Source organism: Oncorhynchus mykiss, chromosome 3 (genome assembly GCF_057628025.1).
Source record: "Oncorhynchus mykiss isolate SJ-2025 chromosome 3, ASM5762802v1, whole genome shotgun sequence".
NCBI lineage: Eukaryota > Metazoa > Chordata > Actinopteri > Salmoniformes > Salmonidae > Oncorhynchus > Oncorhynchus mykiss.
The window spans coordinates 28,636,969-28,654,957 of NC_143024.1; the positions used below are offsets into that span (position 1 = coordinate 28,636,969).

The 17,989-nt window shown below is 42.7% G+C and overlaps 1 protein-coding gene across 1 annotated transcript in view; it reads left to right on the plus strand.

Moving 5' to 3' along the window:
* LOC110503758 (t-SNARE domain-containing protein 1) overlaps window positions 1-17,989 on the plus strand; it is a 113,440-nt gene that overhangs the window by 37,081 nt on the left and 58,370 nt on the right. The window contains exons 5-9 of the mRNA XM_036970577.2: window positions 4,156-4,246; window positions 4,368-4,442; window positions 4,632-4,688; window positions 7,714-7,881; window positions 17,235-17,307. Of these exons, the coding sequence (XP_036826472.2) occupies window positions 4,156-4,246; window positions 4,368-4,442; window positions 4,632-4,688; window positions 7,714-7,881; window positions 17,235-17,307 (464 nt within the window). The remainder of the gene's footprint in view (window positions 1-4,155; window positions 4,247-4,367; window positions 4,443-4,631; window positions 4,689-7,713; window positions 7,882-17,234; window positions 17,308-17,989) is intronic.

Consider the following 17,989-nt stretch of genomic DNA (forward strand, 5'->3'; position numbering starts at 1 on the left):
GGTAGGATTCTGAATATGATTTGAACCCAGGTCTGATGTACAGTACATTCTGTCCTGGTGCTCCCTGTAGAGACCCAGGGATGAACACGGCTAGAGAGACCTTCTCCGTACCTCCCCACCCTAGTCCTCAAATATTGATCTAAATCTGGAGAGAGGAAATGATGGGAAAAATAGACAGACAGACAGTCCTCTGTGTATTAGTGAACTCAGAACCAGGGACATGTCACTGTAATTCTCTGGCCACTGTGGGAAGAACCAAGACAACCTAGTGGAAAACAGTGGGAAAATAGACTTCCTGTTTTTTCAGAGACAGAAAGAGTGAGAGTGAGAGAGAGAGCGATCTCGAGGTTGTCACGCTAGCTTCTGAAGGGAGAAATAAGTTGAGCTTCAAGTATGCCCCCTAAATCCAGAGAAAGTATGACCTCTGTGTTTTTGGTGTATGACTTATTGTGCTGTGTCTCTGTCACTCTGCATTCAAACCACTCATGAAAACAGCCTTGCTTCCCCCATTCATGCAAGACCGGTAGTACTAGAACACATGTAAAAGCTGCTGTTAAATGGGTGGGTGGAGCAGATACTGTATCCTGGGTTAATCAGAGTCCGTAGCTGTGGGCTGGATGAGGTACTTATAATATCCAGGAAAAATATCTAGACAATCATTTTACCCTGATGCAGCTGAAAGTTGGAGTTGGTTCACCATGCTGGATCATAAGTGTGCTCAAAGTGCTTTTAAATCCACCTGCATACTGTCACTAATAAGCTTGTATTTAAATCCACCTGCATACTGTCACTAATAAGCTTGTATTTAAATCCACCTGCATACTGTCACTAATAAGCTTGTATTTAAATCCACCTGCATACTGTCACCAATAAGCTTGACTGTGGCCCTCTGTTGTGTCTTAGGTAGGTAAAGGAAACATGCACACACACACAAACGCACGCACGCATGCACTCACACACACACACGCACGCACGCACGCACGCACGCATGCACGCACGCACGCACACACACACACACACACACACACACACACACACACACACACACACACACACACACACACACACACACACACACACACACACACACACACACACACACATAGGAACCAAAGGGATTAATAAGATGGCTAAACCTCTGACTGATGTGTCATCGTTTAACGGTTCAGTCAAAGACTTCTCAGACATCCAGAGGATTACGGTAAACTCACGGCTAGTTCATGCACCATCACGCCACAACAGGAACAACATGACTGATCTATGTGGAGAAGGACTGTGCCTTTGGATCTGCAGGCATGAAATGAGTTAACCTAATACACAGGAGGTGAATATCCTAATTATGTTGTCCTCAGGCCTACACTGTATTCACTATATGACATGGATTGGGATAACTTGTACTTCAATGGTTTTAACTTAAAACCATGCAACAAATAACATGTCAAATGTACAACACATCACTTATCATCAACATTATCATCATCTTCCAATGCTTCACGTACTAAACATAAGAATCCATTATGACCTGTTTTAATTCATTCCCGTGGATCATCTATGAGTCAGTTTGCACCTGTTCTAGAGAGTTAGTTGCTATGGATCATCTGTGTAGGTTTATGCCACTGTACTGAGCAGTGTGTTGTGCCAAACTCTCGGTTCACATCGCCCACTCTAGAGGACCCTCTCACACTCTTCTGACGTATCACATTACAAAGCTATCGAGATCTGTTAGTCACTGGCGCCCCCACAAAGATCTCAAGAGTAGGGACTCAGCAGCAGAAAAGTATGTCAAAATATCATGTGAATTGCAATCAGTCACCTCCAATGACTTTCTCCTTAGCATTCCAGAGAGAGAGAGAGTGAGAGAGAGAGAGAGAGAGAGAGAGAGAGAGAGAGAGAGAGAGAGAGAGAGAGAGAGAGAGAGAGAGAGAGAGAGAGAGAGAGCCAGCAGGGTTCTGTTGAGACAGACTGCTTATTTCTAAGGTCATATGAGCTCACAGACACGGTTTAATTTCAACCAGTTCAGTTTCATCCTCCACGTTGCCTCAACACAATATCACTAGCCTCAGCCCTCACCTAAACCTAAAAACAACTAACAAAACCTCATCCAGAGACATCACTATTTCACTGAGATTACGGTTGGTTTGGCGATGCTGATTGCTGTTGGAGACAGAGTGGTCGTTCCACCAATTCAGTGCCTTTTAAGAAGTGTAACTTGGTCCAACTTCATAAAAACAAGAGGTAAAATGTAAAAAATGACTATAGTAAGTGCCAATTCACTGCCAAATAAAGTAAAAGGGTTGACCGTAACAGGGTTGACCATAACAGGGTTGACCATAACAGGGTTGACAATTTAATCTTAAATCCCCTTATGATAGGGAGAACGGAAGCTGGTTGTGCGCAACAAGGAGTGGCAATTTAATGCAAGTTTCACAAAAAAAGGTAGTTGGTAAAACATTTCTGTCCTGCTTATCTATAGGTAACAGGGATGATGTGTTATGTTCAGTTTTGCACCATAAAACACCATAAAATGGCCAAAAAGAGCAGAACACGCTCACTTGCTTATAGACTATGATTTGTTTATTGTTTCTTTAAAAGAAAAACATTAAAAAGGAATAGTTTCACCATATTAAAATGAGAGTTCAGTTCATGTAACAGGGTCGACCTTAAAATGAGAGTTCAGTTCATGTAACAGGGTTGACCTTAAAATGAGAGTTCAGTTCATGTAACAGGGTCGACCTTAAAATGAGAGTTCAGTTCATGTAACAGGGTCGACCTTAAAATGAGAGTTCAGTTCATGTAACAGGGTCGACCTTAAAATGAGAGTTCAGTTCATGTAACAGGGTTGACCTTAAAATGAGAGTTCAGTTCATGTAACAGGGTTGACCTTAAAATGAGAGTTCAGTTCATGTAACAGGGTTGACCTTAAAATGAGAGTTCAGTTCATGTAACAGGGTTGACCTTAAAACGAGGGACACTAATCACATGAAATAAATAATCATCTTCAGAAATGACTTTATCAAAGCAGCAAAATAACTAGGTCTTTACAATGATGGTGAACATTTTGAGATTATTTGGGGGATTAAGTGGCTTGCAATCTTCCTAGAAGAAAAGTATTGCATTTTTCATGTGGTCTATATTAAAGGACATATTATGTAATATAACAGGCGTTTAAAATACAGTATTGGTGCACAATTTCGACTGATAATATCAAAGGTAAGCAAAAGGCACTACTCTCATGGAAGGACCCAGAGATGCTTCAGTAAATGAGTGTGTGGGAGGAGACATTGAAAATATATGTGAAACTGTACAGGCAGTCAGGACTGATATTAGTGCAAGAAAATGTTTTTGAGCATGCAAATGTGACTACATTCTCTATCAGAGATTTGAATATGATTTCCACAATTACAAGAGTGTCTGAAATCAGTAAACTTACTGAAGGCATGTATCTTTTTGTGTTGTCTTCACAATGTACTCTTTGGCCAATTGAGCCATGAGTGACAGACTGTAAGTTGAAATGTCTAAAATTATACTTATCAATTGAATCGCCATCCACACGTTTGCCACTATTTGATCATAAATATGTTTGTAGACAATAATTGGGGTCAACATAAAAATCCATATTGTCCTTGGCTTAAAGCTATAGCCATAATGAGTGCACCTCCATCCTCCCAACACTGGGCAGCACTGTAGTTTGTAAGTTTCTGTGTTTTTTGATGGTGAAAGCCTGGGTGGCTCCTATTTGTTCATCCTTGGCAGAGAAAGAACACCCAGCGCCCCTCACTGTGCCACTGGATAGGGCCTAGCCCTACCTCTGCTCTGTCAGACTGTCGTTAATATTGATTCACTTAATTGGTTGAACTTATCTCTCCCATGGAACTCTGAGTTCCCATCGCCCTGGCCAGCCCAGAATGCACACTGTTCGTTCCAGAATCCAGCGGCAGGGGATAAAAGCTGCCATGTCCTGCCACTTCCTCCAGAGTTCACGACCCCGAGAATAACCTCACTCATACCACCTTAGAGGCTAAAGACTATGTGTGTCTCTTTCTCTCTCTTTCACTCTCTCCTTCTCTATCTCACTCGCTTTCTCTTTCACACTCTTTCTTTCTTTCTCTATATATTTATGTCATTCTCTCTGGCTCTCTTTCTCTTCAATTCCAGACATTCTACACAGCAGCAAACCAACAATGTCATCACCAGCACCAGTCAACTCATCAAACAACTCTCTGACATCATCACTGGCTCTACACGGGTTAAAAAGCTTTTTTTTCATCTATTTTTCCAGACTTTGTATCTAATTAAATACACAGAAGCAGAGACATAAATTAAGATAATTGTCATTCATCTTTGTTCTTATTTCCTTGTTTTCACAGCAAGATCATCTTCATCTGACTAGACTGAAGACAGGACTCTCAGAGTCGGTTCAACGCTATGGAGATCTGCAAAAGGTTCCCTTGCATTGCCTCATGTCATCTCATCTGTTTGGTGGGGTGTTGTTCTATAGAGAATGGTGACCTTGTGACATGAAACATAAAGAGCTGTTTTGCAACCCGGCTGCAACATACAGTATGTTGTACAATATGAACTAAATGCTTCTCTCATGCTCGTGTGCTCTCTCTCTTCCTGTGTCTCTTCAGAAAATTGCAGACCGTTCGAGGGCCTTGCTACCCCCGGCACAGACAGAAATGAAGCAGGTGAGTTTGATGCACAGTGTATCAGTCTGTACTGGCCTTTGTTCCATTGTGAAGGTGACAACGCTCATTAGAGACAAAGATAATAAGCTTGGCTCTCCTTGTTTGATTGCCTTCTTATGAGAGGTTCTTTGAAGATTTGTCTAGTGTCTCCTCTCTTCTCTTCGCTTTTCTCTCAGTTCTCTCTCCCTCTCTTCTCTTCCCTTTTCTTTCTGTTTTCTCTCACTCTCTTCTCTCCACTCCCAGACAATTTATTAGCCATACATCCAAGTCCCTTCAATACTGCTACTGTCTTTCAACAAATTATCTGTATTTTTATGTCAGTTCAAAAGTTCAAAAGGGAGAGACACATTATGGGTTTGAGCTGCAGTATATGTACATTCTGCAGGACATAGTTGTCCCGGCTGCATCAACACAGATCTTCCCATCCCTTCAGGGGAGGAGGTGGGATGATAAGAGATCTGTGATAGGATGATCCTGCTTTTTTTCACTGAGGAAGAGAGGCAGGTGAAAGTTAGGAAGAGAGAGAAAGATCGAGAGAGAGAGAGAGAGAGAGAGAGAGAGAGAGAGAGGAGACAACAGATAGATTGGTTTTGAAGATGAGCCACAGACAGTATAGCCTAGAAGAACTAGATAAAAATAACTTGAGGTAAAAAAAAAAAGGACGAGAAGGACTCTGATACCGTGTGATGATTCTATCTATCCACCTTTTTTTACACTTTCATCACAGAAATAGACGGACTCCCTCACATACAGTGGAAAATCATGACAATTAGTATGTCTCCATTATGATTATACATATAGTCATGGGTTATACCATATAATAACTGTCTTGAGGTCAGATAACAGGTATAATTTTGATACACCAGAAAGCATTGTGCCTGGAGACCTCTCTCTCTCTCTCTTCTGTGTAATCCGTCATTCTTTTCCCAAATCTAAGGAGTATTTTGTCTCCCATGGAGACATCTAGTACAAATGATTACATTAGATATATAGCCTTCTTAGAACACCTTTGGGGACAGGAGAGGAGACAACTAAAACAACAATACACCAAAGTAATTTGTTGTAAGTCAGAGATGAATGAACAGTGAATCATTTTGAAGGTGTCACATTTCTATGAGTTCTAAGAGGGACTGAGCTGATTTTTTTTTTTTTACCTCTTCACAATACAATTAAATCATGATTGAATTTATTCATACATCACACCGGCAATAACAACACTGAAAACTGCACTGATCCTTATCAAAAGCACTCAATAAAGCTAATGAGAAACTCAGACATCCTTTATGATGCACTGTGTAGTGTTACTGTGTTGTATGTGACACTGGCATCCAGTTACCTGTAAGTTACTGTAAAAAAAAAAAAAGTACAGTATATTACCGTAAATTCAGAGTGAATGTTTAACAGTACATTACTGTAAAGTACATACAGAACCTTTTTTTTTTTACAGTAACTTACAGGTAACTCACTGCCAGTAAGTTACTGTAAAAACAACCAGATATTTTTTACAGTGATGTCTCATTTAGCTGTTCATGCTGCTAGCTAGGCTGTCATTGGCTGATCTTCATTTAACCTTTTAAACTTCCTCATGGTTTCACTGTAATGTCCTGGAATAATATCAGTACGATCATGTCAAGTTAGAGCGAGGCCTGAAAATCAATGCAAAAAGCTGTAACTCATGTTAATGTTATTGAAACATATTTCACATGATCCCTAACTTTCCCTGAAAGAGTTCTCTTTTGAAATCATACTGAACTCAAATGACCCGCTGGAGAATACACAAACTCAGGTATAAAGCCCCACTGAAGACACTAGTATCAAGGTTCTCTTTACACACCCCTGAACCCTACAGCACCAGGACACAAGAGGCTTATGTATTAAGGCTTATTTTCTGCTGAATCAATTTCATCAAGGTCTTTTCATTATGCTGGCTCAAGAGGAAAACGTCTCAGACTCCAGATATAAGGACAGTGATTACCTTCAGTGAAGAAAGAAACTTCAATGAACCGCGAAAGTTATTCCTTTTTTCATAAATGTGAATGAGGAAGATTTCTTCACAAATAACTACATTTCTGCAGTTTTAGGGAAAAGCAGTTGGTCTGTAATTTAGCATAGCCTGGCCAAGAGACCTATACCTCGGATGTCAGTAACAATACTGTAGCAGATGGTGCATATTCACTGACAACAAAAAGCAAGAACAGCACAGAAGGCAGAGCAGATAGGCTGTGTGGTTCACATTGAGTGGGCAGACCAAAGACACAGGCCCTCCTCTAGCCCCTCCCACCTCCGTACTGAAGAAGCTACCCACAGTAAGATAGGAACGACAGGATGATTGGATGACTCACACTGTGGGCAGGAAAAACAAAAGCCACCTCAGGGTTTTATCAATGTCATACATATGCAATTAGGGGTCAAAATTAGCAGATCAATGTGGGCCTCTTTCAGTGACCGACTCCCACGTTTCCATTGAGCGTGCTGAAAGGAGAGCGAGCTCAGTAAACTGCCTACACAGAGAAGAAAGGCGTCCTAGTGCTTTTTGATTGAACTTGGGTAAACAGTGTGAAGAAGGGGTGGCAGCTGTCTAGAGTGATATATTTAAAGTGTAAAACGTTCTAGTTGTGTTGACATGAAATTGTATTCCGGGGACGCAGGATGTTTTCCCCCCACTGTCTGGCCTCTCCTGTTGACTCAGGTACTGTGACTCAGATCATGGCAAGCACAGAGGACCATGAGTCAGCCAGGGGTTAGCCCTGTGCTGTGAATCACACTGTCTGGCCTAGGCCATTAGTGGAGTCAGGGAGAAAGAGGTGCAAGACAGAAGCAATGTACGTTGGTATTCTTAAAATAAATTTAATTATAATGTTCTCTTGTTTACATATTTGTTTGTCTCTCTGTTCTTGTGTGTGCGTGTGCGTGCGTGCGTGTGTGTGTGCGTGGTGTGTGTGTGTGTGTGCGTGTGTGTGTGCGTGTGCGTGTGTGTGTGTGTGTGTGTGTGTGTGTGTGTGTGTGTGTGTGTGTGTGAGCACAGAGTCCCCAGACTCCGTTTGCAGAGCTGTGTGAGGAGGGGGGTCCCCTGTTTGGCGGTGCAGCAGAGAGCTCCGGGGGGGATGGACAGGAGCAAGCGTTCCTCTCAGAGATCAGTGAGGAAGATGTGGAGGCCCTGCGCCAGAGAGAAGAGGCCCTGCTGCAGATTGAGGTATGGAGCTCAGACATCCACGTGCTCTACCTTAGTTTACAACACCCTGCCTTAAAGTCTCAGTGTTCCTGAGGAGAAACAGGCAAAAACCTTCTACTTTCCAATGGCACCATGGCTTTCAAATGAATGGTTTGCTATCTAAATTATGCAGTGTTCAAAGTTTATGTAATCTATTTGCCAGTAGTAAGGGCAGTAAGTGCATCAATCCAGCATCAGCTTTGATCTGGTAGCCATGTCTTTAGTTGAGTTGTTTTGAAAATTACAACACTTTCCAGCCAAAGTGCCCAGAGTATCCGTAGATTGCATGGAGAGAGAGAGAAACACTCTGAAAAAACTAACTAAAATAAAAACAAATATTCTGATAAAGCTTGTCGTTTACAAAGTGGCCAGAGAGTGCAATGCCCCAACGCTATTGTCTTCAGAGAGGTCAATAAAAACACACTACTTTAGTAAATAAACACTCAGCCAATCCCAGACTCCACCTCCCATCTGGGCAACCTATTAGTATTATGTCTCAGTACTGAAGCCGTTTTCACCATCTCTTCTGCATACGAAACGCTACCCAATTACCTAGGCGCCTTTACGGGCTTGTTTGTTACCTAAGTGTGGATGGAATCACAATGTTCACCAGACTTCCTTTCACGGCTCGTTTTGAAATACAAAGCATTGCATCAGGTAGCTCCAGGGTGACGTCCCAAATGGCACCCTATTCCATATTTTGTGCACAACAAACCCATAGGACTCTGGTCAAAAGTAGCAACCTATATAGGGGATAGGGTAGCATTTAGGATGCAGCCCAGGTCTGATTCCACCCAAGCTGTTTCCCTCTCTTCCGCTGGTGTCTGAGACAGATGTGAAACCAGATAGATGTGAACTCTAAACGACAGGATCACTCTGCTGTGGGTGACTTAAATGGGTCTGATTTCAAAGAGGTTTCAGATATTTGTTATCAGCATCTCCTGACCTTAGGTTCATCCTATGGGTCCCTCTGTGTATTTGGTGTACTCTGTGGAGAAAACTTGGGAGAAGAAAAATAAACATTGTAATTGCTTTAATCAACTTGATTAAGTGTTGCGATAACATATGGACAACATTCAAGAAAGGCTACCAGAATTTCACACAGCATGCTTTAGAAATGACACCTTGATTACAGCCCATTCCAGCTTTGAAGGGAGTTTACAATCCACTGCAATGTGTGAAAAGACTTGAAGACTAATAACAATATTTTGGGGGGAGTTGTGTGTATCTGTAGTCAGTCAGACTTTTCAGAGGTTTTCACATCAATGTTCAGAATCACCTCATCTAGCCACATCGCATGAGCCTTTTCCGAACAAGACTGGAGAAGTAGCAGCATCAATCTGTCCTCATTGAGTGGTACAAAAGCACCAAACTACTGAATGAGCCTCAGACACCACTTACAGCTTAATTTGTGTGGAGAAGTCTGAGATGGCAGTAGTCATGATAATTGGTTGTTCAGAAAGGCACTGAGATGGAGAGATTAATTTGATTGGTAGCCCAGACAGGGTTGTCTGGCCTCTGCTTTAGTCATACCCACACAGATAAATGTCAGAGTGACTTCCCTGGCAGGTGCTGAGGGGCCTGATGGTGTACCTTGGTGAGCCTAATAATATCTGACAATGTGCTTTTCCCTGTCCATAACCCCCACCCCCATCTCTCCAAAGCCCCGCCTCTCTTTCATTCTCTCCTCTTTCACTCTCTCTCCTCTCTCTCCATCCATCTCCCTGAGGACCTTAAGATCAGTTTCTGTCTGCTGTTATCCAAGGAAAACGCTATCAGCACTTCCCCTCTGAGAAAAAAACATGTTGATCTGTTGCCTGGGGTAGTTTGCCATCATGTGTGTGTGTGTGTGTGTGTGTGTGTGTGTGTGTGTGTGTGTGTGCGCGCACTCAGGCAAGGCGTTCTCGCTGTGAATGGAAGATAAAGACTGCAGCAGTTTTCAAACAGGGACCGATGGGGAACATGGGCGTTTACAGTGGTTCTCTCCTACTGACTGTCCGCTACCTACACTAAGGATACTCTGCATATTACACACCAACACTGGGATCAGTCAGGAGGAGTTTGACACCATAGAAAAATAATAACCATATTGGATGTACCCATGTGTAGCACATGGGGATGTGTGAAACTTACTCCTCAGCCTGAAGTGTCCCCACTTGCTCCAGCTAATGGCGCCAACTGGTAAGACTCTTTAGGAGGGCTGTCACGTGTGCTAGCAAGGCAGAGGTCCTGGGTTTAAGCCTCGGGATGAGCTGAATCAAGAAGAGCAAGCAAGCAGTGTGATGTTCTTTACAGGTGCAGTCAGATTACTGTGGCATGAGAGGCTTTAACACTGTTCTAGTCATTCTATGTTTGGGATGGGTAATTCAATTCAGGCCTATCGTCCTTGACTACCATGATATTATTATAAATGCTCAGAGAGAGAGAGACAGAAGATAGACTATAAGGTAGTATCAGGCTTGGGTGGCGGAGGTTTATTCTGCCTCTACCATCTATACTGTCAGCTCCCAGCTGCCCCTCACACACCGTGATCGTCTTCAACGAAGATCATTTCATCAAAATGAATTCATAAAAAAGCTCAGGGCAAGGCAGAGGACAGCTTTCAAGGGGAATCTGAATACACCTGGCCCTGTGAAGAGGTAAAAAAAAAGGCAAAGCGTGTCTCTCCTACCAATGCATCCACAGGACAGTGAATCTGATGCTCTGCCCTTGGAGGTAGGTAGCGCCCCATACATGCAGCGCACAGAGATAGCATGCGCTAGATGCAGCTCTCAGGTGTGGTCATAAAAACAAAAACAGATTGCTTTAAATCTTGCACATGATTTTGCAGTATGTGTAGGAACAAACTGCAACATCAATGATCTGCACAGCACAGACCTATAGGAATATGTGGGACTTCCATGGATGTTGCAGGATCCCCAGATGATTATATGCAATCAGTTACATGTAATCTGATTACAAAAAAATGAACTGTAATCAGTCACGTTGCCATACAAAATATTGTAATCAGATTACAGATACTTTTCAAATACTAGATGATTACATGGATTACTTTTAAATTCAGAAAGGATGTTTGTGAAAAAATATGTTATAACACCTTTCTGTTTTCTCAATGACATTCAATTCAGCATTGAAAAAAGGCGCAAGTTAAAGTTTGTTCCAAATGAGCGAGTCTGACCACAAGTCAGACACCACTATGATGACACACCAAATGTGTCTGATGGATATTTTTGTCTTCTTCGAATGTAACAGAAAATAATCAGATTACGTTACTGAGTTTGGGTAATCCATAAATTACGTTACTGATTACAATTTTGGACGGGTAACCTCACCATAAAAGGCTATGCATATGAAATACACACCTCCCTAAAATTGACCGCATTGTGGAGGAAGAAATCACAACGACATACAGTATCCTCCTCATCATGGAGACACACAAACAAAATAAATCACAATGTGAATGTAATAAATACACAATATAAATCACAACACAACCTCAACACAAACCTTCAGCAACCAGGACTCACGCAACAGGAAACCTTAAAATGTAAATAAACCCCCTTAAATATTGTCATTCTGGCCATGCCTCTGGCTGCCTTTCGGTTCATGTGATGTGTATCTCTTTCGTGTGTGTTCTGGGGTTTTAGGTCTTTGGACAGCTGAAGGAAAGGCAACATTTGATTTTACATTCTAAACCGTTTATTCAGCAAGGGCAAAAAAGACACATCTCATGCTCCAGCCCCTTGAAAGACAGTGCATGTGGGAAAATGTCATCGTTTTCCCTCTTCTTTTCACCAGTAAGTGTGCACGTAAATCTGCTTAACAGTTTTTCTGCTGTGGCAGTGACACCGTGTCCGGTTTCCCGATGCCTTTGGGCTGGGGTGGTTAGATATGGAGAGAATTTTCAATCAGTGCTTAACACATTTATCAGAGAGGGAGGGAGGGAGGGAGGGAAGAGGGAGAGAATGGTAGAGAGAGAAAGAGAAAAGGAGGGAGAGAAGGGGAGGGTGGAGGAAAGAGAGAGAGAGGTCTGTTGGTTCACACTTTCATCCGCCAGGTATCTAGATGGTTGTAGAATGGATTTACATGATCTTCAGTGTTGTAATGCCTTGTCATAAGGGGTTGGTGATTTCAAGGTACTTTCATGTTATGGTGATGACAGCTACAGTAAACTGCCTTTGTATCTAGTCTATGGAAGATTCCTTTTCAACTATTGATAATGACAGGGAGAAAGGCCACGATCCATCATATAAAGGCACAAGGCGAGACCCAAATGCAGACACGAGGCAGATGATTGAGCTCCGATATTTATTATAACAAAAGGGGTAGGCAGAAGGCAGGTCTGGGACAGGCGAGAGTTCATAAACCAGGTCAGAGTCCAAACAATACCAGGCGATAGGCAGGCTCGAGGTCAGGACAGGCAAGGGTTCAGTGATCAGGCCCGAATCCAAACAGTACAAGGGGATAGGCAGGCTTGAGGTCAGAACAGGCAGAGTGGTCAGGCAGGCGGGTTTGGCGTCAGGACAGGCAAGGGTCAAAACCAGGAGGGCTAGGAAAAAACAGAGAATTTGGAAAAAAGGAGCTAGGAAAAATGCTGGTTGAGTTGGCAAAATAAACTGGCACAGAGAGACAAGAAACACAGGGATATATACAGCGGGGATAATAAGCGACACCTGGAGGGGGTGGAGACAATCACAAGGACAGGTGAAACAGATCAGGGTGTGACACATCAATCATGTTTTATGCGTTTTATTCAAATTGACTGCCTGATTGAAAGTCATAGCAGAAAATGGACTGGCGCTGAGCTTTCAAAGAAGAGAAGTAGCCATCCTTTCAAAATGAGAAAATGAGTGACCATGCAGCGGGAGGAAGAGAGGAGAAAATGACGAGTGTTGACAGCAGATGATGAGTAATGTGACTGTGCAGGGTGAATACAACATCATCTCAAGGTGCCAGGATGAGAACAGACATGGCAGGGCAGTAATGACTTGGTCCATCTCTTCAACAAGTGTCTCTCTGCACCTGAGAATCAACATACATAGCACTACCCCATCTATGTTCGGACAAAAAGTATCGATTTTATAGAAAATTCTCAGAGAGCTATTTTAACAGATTATCTCTCTTTCTCTTCCGTCATTCTCTCTCTCCGCTCACTCTCTCTCTCTCTCTCTCTCTCTCTCCTCTCATTCTCTCTCTCCTCCCCTCTGTTCCAGTCTGGTTGACAGGTATGCTGGTACACAAAGGACAGGTGAATCTCCCAGCCTCCTCCTCGGGGGGCGGTGCCAATGCCAACCACCCATCAGAGCTTTGAGCCGTGCGGCTGCGTTCGTTGGTCGTGGCTGAGCTGCATACCCAATGAGGTTCTATTTCTGGTGCTGCTATCATTTACCTGGAGGAGGAGGGTATTATTTGCTTCACTAACCCACAGTTGAGTTCCTTCCACTCCGCAGACACCAGAGGTGATCTCTACACCTGGTCAACTCTAACTCTCACAGGAACTTCAATTCCAGCATATTCATGTCCTTCTAGAGTGTTGCTGGTCCCGTTTGAAAATGGAGTCATTGTTTGGGACCACGCATTTGTTGTCTCCTCAATGGCTTCGTATGTCCATCATCTCAGCACGACAAGGACTGCCCTCTCAAACCAGCTCAAAAAAAGTCTCTAAAAAGTGTCCTATGAAAAGTTAAAAAACATAATGTGCAAACAATTTCCTTTTCGTTGTGATCTTGATCCTCACGTTTTAACATTTGGTAACATATTATATATGAGCCATGACTGGGATGGATCCCACAGGGTACATCAGCTTTCTACAGAGGAGAATACAGTCCTATTCTTCCACTTCCTCCTTACTTAGTGTGCACTAAAGCACTATCAGCCAATTGACTGGTCTTGTCTTCACCTCTAAGCCTTTTGAATCAACTCAACCTGCATTCTCTCATGGCAATGCTCATATCAGCCAATCGTCAGATCTCATTTCTGGCGGTGTCATCCCGATCCAGACTCTTGTTAGACCTCAGGAACATGAGGAATGGAACAGCGGTGGCGACCGGCAGACCTGTCAATCAGCCGCTTGTTTTTGTCTCCTTTATCTCAGCGTGCAGTTTAATTGTGTGTCTGGTGTTGTTACGATGGCCTCTGTGTCAGATGGAAATGATGTCTGCATCTGTCTGACATTTATTTCACATGAAACAAATACAGGCCCCTCTGCCTCTTACAAGAGCTCTGTTTGTCGACTGTCTATTGCATCACAGAAACACCATAACATATGTGGTATTGACATGAAGAGTCAAACTACTGACTCCCATGACTTTGACATACTCTCATTGGTGGAGAAATGACCCAGTTGTCATACTTGACTAAAAGTAAATATACTTGAGTATAAAATTACTCAAGTAAAAGTCACCCAGTAAAATACTTCAGTAAGCGTATAAAAGCATGTGGTTTTAAATATACTTAAGTATCAAAAGTAAAAGTATAAATCATTTCAAATTGCTTATATTCTTCTACTACAATTCTTTAGTATTGTAGTGAAGTAAAAGTATTCTAAAATATAAACAGTAAAGTACATACACCCCCAAAAACTACTTAAAACTACTGCAAGTATTTTTACACCACTGCATACTATAGACAAACTGACATGGGAAATTTCTTCACCACCATGATTTATGAAAGAGGAGCTGAATTGCTAGCAAGACTACTGTCACGTTTCAGGTAAGACCCAAATGAAGACTATGTTGAAGTCAATGTTTATTACAGCATCAGGGGCAGGCAAACAACAGGTCAAGACAGGCAGGGCGTCGATAATCCAGAGCAGTGTGGAAAAGGTACAGGGCTGCAGGCAGGCTCAGGATCAGGTCAGGCAGAGGTTGGTATCCCAGAGTTGTGGGACAAAGGTACAGGGCTGCAGGCAGGCTCGGGATCAGGTCAGGCAGAGGTTGGTAACCCAGAGTTGTGGGACAAAGGTACAGGGCTGCAGGCAGGCTCAGGATCAGGTCAGGCAGAGGTTGGTAAGCCAGAGTTGTGGGACAAAGGTACAGGACGATGGGTAGAAAAGTTTTAAACCGGGAAAAACAAGAAAACAGGAACAAAAGCGAGACAGGAACAGAGGGAAAACCGCTGGTAGGCTTGACGAAACAAAATGAACTGGCAACAGACAAACAGAGAACACAGGTGTAAGTACACAGGGGATAATTGGGAAGATGGGTGACACCTGGAGGGGGGTAGAGACAAGCACAAGGACAGGTGAAACAGATCAGGGCAGGACAACTATGAATAGACTTGGGTAAGAGTAGGATTCCAGTTCCTAATACCTTAAAACCTTTTCCTAACATTTGTATTTCAAAGGACTCTGGTTGTCTTTTGAGGTCATTGTTATTTTGTCTGTTGATAATTCATTCAAAGTGTACAGGAAGTGCCGCAGAGCATATGGAGCATAGCCTGTCCCCATCCCAGCATGGGTCAACCCTCTCTGTGGGACTTTATGTATGGTTGGTGGGGTGGGTGTGGGTGTGTGGGTAGACTGAGGACCTCCTGTTTAAAACCGAGTGAACCAGGCGCTGGGAGGCCAATGGTGGAAGATTGGCCATGAGCTTAATATAACTCTATAAAATATGGAAAAGGGCACACATCTGGCCCTAAGCCTGTCCACTCCCATTCTACCCCCAGGGTGGAAGGGATCTGAACAAATAGGCAGGCTAGAAGTAGATAGGCAGGATAGAAATGTTTTAGCAATTACCTTTTTTTTGTAAAACTTGCATTAAATTGCCACTCCTTGTTGCACACAACCAGCTTCCGTTCTCCCTATCATGGATTCATGGCTGATTTAAAATTAAATCGTCAACCCTGTTACGGTCAACCCTGTTACTTTATTTGGCACTGAATCAGCACTTACTATAGTCATTTTAAATGTTTTACCTCTTTTACCTTTTTTATGAAGTTGGAAATGTGCTCTTTATGACAGAATGTTAAAATTAGGTGAAATCAAACATTTTTTGGACCAAGTTACACTTCTTAAAAGGCACAGGATTGGTGGAACGACCACTCTGTCTCCAACAGCAATCAGCATCGCCAAACCAACCGTAATCTCAGTGAAATAGTGATGTCTCTGGATGAGGTTTTGTTAGTTGTTTTTATGTTTAGGTGAGGGCTGAGGCTAGTGAGGCTAGTCTCTCTCTCTCTCTCTCTCTCTCTTCTACTCACACTCTCACTCATGACTTTGTCATAGCATTCTGTCATTGTAATGAACTGAGTTGAGATTGGCAGCAACGGCTTTGCCAGGTAAAGTAAATGTGTTGTTATTCTATTCCTGTGTGATGGAGAGGGTTGCCCAAACGAAAGCAGCAAGAAAGTCTTTAGCGTCATGAGGTTTTGCCAGAGGCCATTTTGGATCCAACCAGATGGTGTTTGCCAAGAGCCAGGATGGCTGCTGCCAGTTTCCACAGCAATATCAGACACCTGTGATGGATGGCCCAGTGGGTGAGGCTATACAAACGCAGCTGTGATTGCATGGTGCTATAATGGAGGAAAGGGGGACCTGTGAGAGGGAGATAGACAGAGGTTTTATACGCCTTCATATTGCTTTGAGCTGATACACAGTGAACCGATTCAAAGCCAGGAAACTGGCGAGGAGGGAAAAAAGTGCAGGTCACCCAGTGTGGTAATTCTCTCTCTCTCTCTGCAGTGGCCAGACTGCACACTGACTGAAACGAAAACAGAAGTGAACAACACTATCAATTACTGTGTTCATACACATTGAAATAGTTTTATATGAAACACAAATTTACATTTAGTTTTTAATGGGCTTAGCGTGGTGGATTTTAAAGGGGCAGTGCAGTCAAAAACTAGATTAGCTATGTTTTATAAATCTTTCCACAATATGAGGTTGGAATAATACTGTGAAATTGTGAAAATGATGATAATACCCTTTAATTGTAAGAGCTGTTTGACAAGACAGCTTGAAATGTCAGCTCATTTTGCATTTGTGGAGTTTTGGCCTGCCTGGCAATGCTGGCAATGCTAAATGATTTTTGCTACGAAGCTATTTTTGATTATTTTTTACCATTTTCATTGAAAACAATGATAGAACTTATTAATTGTTACCCAGAAATGATTTGATATTTAGATTTTTTTAAATGGCTGAAATTGAGCCGTTAACTTCTCGGAGAGTAGTTTCGATATATTTCTTGGAATTGTTTAATGCTTTGACTTACATATCCCTGTCTATTTTGGGGAATCCATCGGGACTATAGAAGAAGAAAGCCCGGGACTGCGGATGCCCGATGACCTCTAGAGTAGAATGTATTTATTTAACCCTTCGTTGTCTGTTTCCTTTACAGAGGGACATGTTGGATGTCAGCCAAATCATGCGAGATCTGGCCAGTATGGTGCACGAGCAGGGAGATGCCATAGGTGAGACATCACGTGTGTGTGTGTGTGTTTGTGTGTACGCGTGTGTGTATTTAGGATTGCCTGAGCTCCTGTGTGCAGTCATCCATGGCTGCATATTACTCTGTCTGTCTTTTACTCTCTGTGTCTTTGTAAACCCTTTGATATTTTGACCAACTTTACAGCATCTCTTTCGTCATGAGCTAGCAGACTTAATTAATCACCTCAGGACTCCCATCAAACAAACTTTTGAACCTTAACACGTAGTGAAGGTTTGCTTGAGAGACAGGTGGGTTACAATAACAACAATGGTTAGAGGACAGGACAGCATGTCCCAGTCTTCTGTTATTGATCAACAAGTCCTGAAACCCAGCACTGATCTAGACTTTGGCAGAGAGAGGCAAAGTGTGGTTCAACGCACAGACAGACAGAGAGATACAACAACACCACCATCACCCTGCAGAGAGATGAACTGGAGACAGGGGGGATGATATGGAACACTAGTCACCGAAAGAGAAAAACATGAGAAAGGAGGACAGGAGAGTGGAGGTGTGTACAGATGCTGCAGCAGACTGGATGGAAAAGAGAGAAAGAGGAACAAGGGAAGCATAAAGGAAGCAGCATGACTGATCATACTTGTGCATATCAGTGTGTGTGGCAAACCAAATTCTGCTGTACATGTGTCTCTGGTATGTGTGTGTACCTT